We start from the raw sequence: 7,230 nt of genomic DNA, 5'->3' as shown, positions 1-7,230 counted from the left end.
AAATCTTAAGCCGTCTCTCTTCCTACTTAACACTCTGTTTCTAGATAGTGTTGTTCCTTGGTTTTTCAATTTCAGACATTATCTACTAGGGAATATAAAGATACAGCTCTCAGACTGTGCCCCGTCCCGCCACACACACACTTTGCCTCTCCGTATCCCCCCAAGATTGTCATTTCACCCTTTGGGATTTAATAACTATTCCTTTGACATTATTATGCCTGTGCCGACGTTGTTCACTAATTCAGTTTTTTAATGCCCTGTAACACTGTAATTACATTTCATTTCTGTATGTTGCGCTTTCCCTAGAGTTAGTTGCTCTGGTTTTCCAGTTTACTTAATTTCCAGATACCATAAAACAAACTGACAAATAGATGAAACTTCTCTGCATGTATTCAAACACATCAGGTAATCTAGGATTTTCTTTCTGTCTTCTTTCCTCCCTCCCTCCCTTCCATTCTTTCTGTACGTGACACCTCTTTGTAGCCTTTTATCTTTTGTATCCAGTTTGGACTTCTTGTTTCTGAGCCTGCTTCTCAACTGTTACTTTGGACCTCCCTGTCCCGTCACATGGGAAATTCCTTTGCCCCTTTCCTGTTTGGTATTTCCTGTTCCCTGGACCCCATGTCTTCCCACCTGTGGCTTATTCTCTTGTTTTGCTGGAGCACATCTTCTAATAGCTTCTCAAAAAAGGATGCATAAGAGGAGAATATTTTGAGACTTTGCTGTCTGAGGACATGTTTATCCTTTTCACATCTGATTGATGGTGTAACTGGGTGTGGCATTCCACGTTGGAGACAGTTTTTCCTCAGAATCTTGACGGTGTTGCTCCTTTGTTTTCTGGCCTCCAGTGTTGCTTTTGAGAAATCCAGTGCCATTCTGGTTTTCAGTTCTTTACGTTTGATCTGTTGTTTTTGTCTCTGGAAGCCTGGGGGATCTTCTCTGTCTGCAAGAGTTCTGAGATTTCACGATGGGATACGTTCGTGTGAGTTCTTTTTTTCTTTCATCAGGCAGTACACTCAGTAAGCCCTTTCACAGTCTGAAAGTACGTGTCCCTCAAGTAGAGGAAATTTGCTTGTTATTTCTTTGGTAGTATGTCTGACTGTGTTTTCTTTTTCTGAAACTTTTACTATTTGGATATCAAACCACCTGTATCGATCCTCCAATTTTCTTACTGTGACTTTCAATATTCATTTATTTGTTATGTTCTTCTTCCTGGGAGAATTGCTCAATTTTAGCTTTTCACTTATTTTTTTTTTCTACTGAAATATTTCTATGCATCTTATTCCTGTTTCTTAAATGTCGTCTGTTCTCTAACCTCTCTGAGAATACTGATGACAAAGTCTTCTTTTGCTCCTGCGCTTTCTGTCTGCTTCTAGCTCCTTTCTTACCATAGTCAGTTCTGCTCTACCGCAGCGTCTGCATTCCTAAAAACCACTGCATTGCCCCCGAGCAAAGACGAGAAGGCCAGAGGGGACAGGAAAACTAGACAATTTGTGTATACAGTTTTGAATGACTAATTTGCTCCGTAAACTTTCACCTGAATCACAATTTAAAAAAAAAAAAAAAAGGAAAAACAAAAATCATCGCACTGTGTGAATCGCTCAAGAAAACCGCAGCGCTTACAGGGGAAATAGGGTCCAGGACACAACACGAAAATATTGTCAGTAACACTTTTGAAAAATAGGAACCCAATAACAACGGCGCTTCCTAAATGGTGAAGAAGTACATAAATACTGAGGTAAATACGGCACTTTATCTTGAAGAAGGCCTGAGTGTGCTTGTGGAGGTGGGTGTCGGAAGGGTTGCAGCGTGGGTGGTCTTGTCGAGTAGTGGAAGGAGGGTTACCTGAAATCAGAAGGAGGGCTGTAACACCAGAGGTGGACAGGTGTGGCTCAGCACACACGGTGAACTGAGGTCGTTGGCAGCTGTGTGAGGTTTGTGTCTTTCAGGTATTCCTCCCATCACCTGGTGTTTCTCGGAGACAGAATTGTGCATGAGCAAAGCTAAAGTTCACATTATCCCCAGATTTCTTCCTTATATGTCAGTCGCGTTGGGGTCAATTCGTGTTTGGAAGGCAGTGTTATAGCAGAACTGCCTGTCGATTGTTTAGACCATGCCCTTCGCGTAAGAAGTCATCCTCAGATGAACACTAATCCCTGACTATCCTTCCAAGTTTAAAAGTGGCACATTAAAATGCTTATTAAAAAAAAAAAAAAAAACCCTTGCTATCAAGTTGGTTCTGAGTGGACCCCCCCTTAAGGTGACGGGCTGGTAGCCCAGCTGTTTGGGAGGTATTTGTCTTTTCCACTTTAAAAAATCCTTTCTTTCCTTTCAACATCTTTCTCTTCCATAGTTTTGTTTCTTGCCCTCAATTTCAGTCTCCTCCATCTGTCCATTTGAGACAGCTTCCCGCCTCGGAGTTCTTCCATCATTCTGTTTTCCTGTTCTCAGCTCTGTATCATTTCTGCTGACCCAGATTCCCTTTCATACTCTGTTATTAACCATCCCTTCCACCCTGGCTTCAAAGCTAATTCTTGAGGAATACTACTTTAAAAAGCTTTATCCAGGAGATAGAAAAGAAGTACTAATACCACATTCTCAGTAAACTCTAGGGGTGAACATGCCCCTGAAGATGCCACAAACTTCAGAGTGTACGCAGATTTAAACTATTCTGTGTGACTCTGTTGTGTTTGTCCTGTTTATTATTCAGCTGTGCTTGGAGTGTAAGAATCCCAGCATCAGTATATCAGCGTTAGTAGGTAAAACTGAGTTCAAGAGACAGGACAAGGGTTTTGTTGCTGTTTCACGTAGCACCATGAACACAAAGGCTTGTTTTGTTTTCTGCCCCTCTAGGTGGAGTATGTGTTTACAGATAAAACTGGTACGCTGACAGAAAATGAGATGCAGTTTCGGGAATGTTCAATCAATGGCATAAAATACCAAGAAATCAACGGTAGACTTCTGCCCGAAGGACCAACACCAGACTTTTCAGAAGGAAGTTTATCTTACCTTAGCAGCTTGTCCCATCCTAACAACTTATCACATCTTACAACCAGTGCTTCTTTTAGAACCAGTCCTGAATATGAAATGGAACTAGTAAGCAATTTTTAAATTAATGAATAGGGGTTACATTTCACTAACATCTTTCTTTTTATATAATTGTCTTGGGTAGTTGGTGGGTCATAGGAAAAAAAAAGTTTAAGTGTCAGTGGGGCAGAAAATATATATTTGAAATGTGTAGCCTGTGATTCAGCGCTGCAAAGTATACTCCTGAGAATCTATAGTCACAGCCCAGTTTAACTTGTCCTTTGCTATGTGTCTGCCTTAGTTTTCTGGGTATTTAAATGATACTGTCTTGAAGTGAAGAAGACGTTGCTAGAAAAAGAGCTTAAATATTTTTAATATTTTTGAGCCCTTACTTGTCCCACAGAAGAGTGTTCCTTACTTAAAGTTTGGCTGTGCCTCCTGAGAGAGCAGCTCTTATGTGGAAGGGCCATAAGCAAATATGACAGTTTACTTTTTAGAGTCCAAGCCAACCAGCTATTACTCAAGCAGTTCCAGGTTGTAGCACTTTTGTTCCAGAACTTACGTGACAAAATTATTTATTGTATTTATTGGCATTTTTTTGTAATTCTGTTTCTGGTTTCCTAAATGGTATTTGGGAATGGTATTTTTATCATGCGCGTTAATTATGTTTCTACAGATTAAAGAACACGATCTCTTCTTTAAAGCAGTCAGTCTCTGTCACACGGTGCAGATTAGCAACGTTCCGACCAATGGCATTGGGGATGGTCCCTGGCAGTCCAGCCTCACGCCCTCCCACCTGGAGTACTATGCATCGTCTCCAGATGAGAAAGCCCTGGTGGAGGCTGCTGCGAGGTAGCGTAGTCTCGTTTCCCAAATCTTCTGAAAAACCCTTTTTTAAAATGGAGCGTTGAAATAGTAAAGAATCATCATTTTAAATCGTCAGACACAAATTCATCATTTTAAATTGTCTAATTCATAAACACATAAAGGTAGAAGTGTATTTTAAATTCTAAATGAGAAATTGAAGTGTGTTATTATTTTTGTGCTCAAGCTTTCATTGAGTCATACTTGGAAGAGATCTCTAAAGATCTGGTTACCATGAAATCTAAGTAATATAATTTTGTGAGAAATAACTCTATGCAGCAGTCTTTGAGATTTTTCATTAACAAACATGAATAGTTGTTCTGTGCGTACTCTGATCCTTCAAGTTGTTAGAAGTAATTGTATATTCAAAGGAAATATTTTAAAATACACTTTAAACTTTCATTTTAGATGTTTTTTATCCAAGCGAAGTTAATAATGAAGCATCATGAAATATGGAATATTGTCCCTTAAATATTACGTTTCTTTCTCCTTTTAATCCCTAGAATTGGCGTTGTATTTATTGGCAGTTCTGAAGAAACTATGGAAGTTAAAACACTTGGAAAACTGGAACGGTAATTTTTCCCCATATATTGTAGTTTTCTATATATTAAGAACATAGTATAGAACAGGGTTCAGTAAACTGTGGCCTGCAAATAAAATCTGGACCATGGCTTGTTTTTGTACAGCCCAGGAGCTACATTACAGGGTTGTACCCCCAAGCCCCCCCAGAAGAGTGTGCAACAGAGACAGTGTGTGTCCTGCAAAGCCTCAACTCTCTGGCCCTTGACAGAAAAAGTCTCCTGACCCTGCTTCTGAATGAAGTCATCTGACATGGTGTCTCATCCCAGTAATGACGTTCTGCTCTGAGTCTTTCATCTGTAGGTTAGCTTCCTGCCTCCTGAGCTAACTCGTGTTCATCTGTACACCCTCCTGGAATGATGGCTTTCCTGAGTCTATTCACTGAATAAAGAAAACCTTCCTGTGATTTTGTCTTTCAGACATTAAGGAACAACTCTGTATTTCTGATATTTCCCCTCTTTGATAAATTAGTCCATGCTTATTATACTCACACCTGTCATGGTTTTATCAATTTTGGTCATTTCTCAACTCCAGCTTTCCTTTTCCAAATTCTGCTTTCCCTCACTCAATAGGGTCCATTCTTGGGCTGCTTTCACGTGGGAGCCTCCTTAGCTCACTTCGTCAGCTTATACATAAACCATTTCAGATCTTTAGAGGTTTTTATTCAAGCTGGTAATGAAGCATCATGAAATGTGAAATATTTAGGTGTTTTTCTTTTGAGATTTACAAAGCATTCGATATGTACAGAGTTGTCCAAGATTCACCTGGAAGACTTTTGCAAGCCACAGCTGGCCCGTCTCACTAGAGAGGCACTTGCTCCCCTACCCGCGCACACCCACACACTGCCCAGCCCAGGTTCAGAATCACTGCTGCAATGAGCCTGTCACTAATGGAAGTATGTTGTGTTTGTTAGGTGTGTTAGGACAGAAAAAAAGGTTGAGAATCAATCACCTTTTTTAATGAGGAGAAACATGGAGCTGGGCCTATCAGGATTCCAGTCCTTGCCCTGCCACTCACAAGCAGATTTGACTTGAGGCAGATTACTTAATGTTTCTGAGCTTAATTGTTTTCATTTCTAAAATGGCATAAGACCTGTCTCCTTGGGTTCTCATGGGTATTAAATGACATAAGGAACGTAAAGTTCATGACATTTGGTAAGTACTCGATAAATGTCAGTTCTGTTTCTGTCCAGTGTTGTTACTAATGACTCATAATCCATCATCTTGAAAATGTAGTTGAGGTTAATTTCTTGTTCTAAGTTAGCCATTTTATCTTTTATAGGAATTCTTTCCAGATACTCTTTAATATTATTCAAAAATAGTCAAGTTTTTGTCTTTCTTTCCCTTAGGTACAGGCTGCTTCATATTCTGGAATTTGATTCAGATCGTAGGAGAATGAGTGTGATTGTTCAGGCACCGTCAGGTAACCAACCTGAAACTTTCGTGAATTTTTACTGGTTTGATAGTAACAGCTTGCTAACTAATTTTTCTTTCTAGGTGAGAAGCTTTTATTTGCGAAAGGAGCTGAATCATCAATTCTCCCTAAATGTATAGATGGAGAAATAGAAAAAACCAGAATTCATGTAGATGGATTTGCTTTGGTGAGTGCGAATTGCTATGATGTTGAGAAACTGTAAAGATGTACTTATGGTAGAGCTTGAGTTTTATTTTTGCATTAACATTTTATTAAAAATTATAGAAGTTCTGCAGTTTTGTTACATTATATGTTGGTTCCACATTTTTGTGTAAAAATTGACTTTTAACCTGTTAAAATATTAGTTCTCTCTTTGAACCTATTACATTCAGGCCACTTTTGGTTACAAGAACCATTCAAATTACGCTATTAAAAAAAGGGAGCTTATTTAAAAAATATAGGGGAATCACAAGGATGTGGAGAAACCGGAACCCTCGCACATTGCTAGTAGGATTATAAAAAAGTGCAGCAACTTTGGAAAACAGTTTGACAGTTCCTGAAAAAGTTAAACATAGAGTTACCATATGACCCAGCAATTCCATTCTAAGGTATAGACCAAGAAGAAATTAAAACAGACTCTTAAGCACAAAAACTTACACAGAAATGTTCATAGCAACAGTATTCCTAATAGCCAAAAAAAAATGGAAATGATTCAAACGTCCGTCAGCTGATATAATGGATAAATAAAATGTGATATATCCATATAATGGAATATTACCCAGCCAAAGGAAAGAAATACTGATAAGCTAGTACAACATGGATGAGCCTTAAAAACATTATCCTGAGTGAGAGGAGCCAGATACCATGTTTATATGAAATATCCAGAGTAGGCAAATCTATAGAGACAGAAAGCAGATTGGTCGGTGCCAAGGAAGGGGAAATGTGGAGTGACTGCTCATGGGTATGGGGATTCCTTTTGGGGTGATGAAGATGTTCTGGAATTAGATAGTGGTGGTGGTCACACAATTCTTTTTAATTCACTAAAAACCACTGAATCGTATTTTTGAAAACAGTGGATTTTACAGTATATGAATTGTATCTCTCTTATAAAAATACAGAGGAATCTTACAAAAATAAAGTGTGGTAATTCATGTGAACAGGAAGGTTATTAATCGGCTCTCTCTCTCAGTCTCAGAGCCCCAGGATCTCTCATTTCTGCATGTCTGTAAATTTCTGCTCCATACCCTCTGCCCACCTGCCCCCTCTTCTTCCATTGTTTGCTTCCTAGTTGTTTATGATCTGGTTCTTCCACACACTGTATCACCCATGAGAACATGGATTTTACTG

General features: G+C 39.1%; 1 protein-coding gene across 2 annotated transcripts in view; it reads left to right on the top strand.

Annotated features, from left to right (window-relative positions):
* The window catches only part of ATP11B (ATPase phospholipid transporting 11B (putative)), an 81,147-nt gene that overhangs the window by 31,855 nt on the left and 42,062 nt on the right, over nucleotides 1-7,230 (top strand). For both annotated transcript variants that reach the window (XM_023736828.1, XM_012557259.2), the window contains exons 12-16: nucleotides 2,854-3,096; nucleotides 3,704-3,879; nucleotides 4,395-4,463; nucleotides 5,819-5,892; nucleotides 5,967-6,070. In XM_023736828.1, the coding sequence (XP_023592596.1) occupies nucleotides 2,854-3,096; nucleotides 3,704-3,879; nucleotides 4,395-4,463; nucleotides 5,819-5,892; nucleotides 5,967-6,070 (666 nt within the window). The remainder of the gene's footprint in view (nucleotides 1-2,853; nucleotides 3,097-3,703; nucleotides 3,880-4,394; nucleotides 4,464-5,818; nucleotides 5,893-5,966; nucleotides 6,071-7,230) is intronic.

This window comes from Trichechus manatus, unplaced genomic scaffold (genome assembly GCF_000243295.1).
Source record: "Trichechus manatus latirostris isolate Lorelei unplaced genomic scaffold, TriManLat1.0 scaffold00092, whole genome shotgun sequence".
NCBI lineage: Eukaryota > Metazoa > Chordata > Mammalia > Sirenia > Trichechidae > Trichechus > Trichechus manatus.
This window is presented reverse-complemented; position numbering and strand designations above follow the sequence as displayed.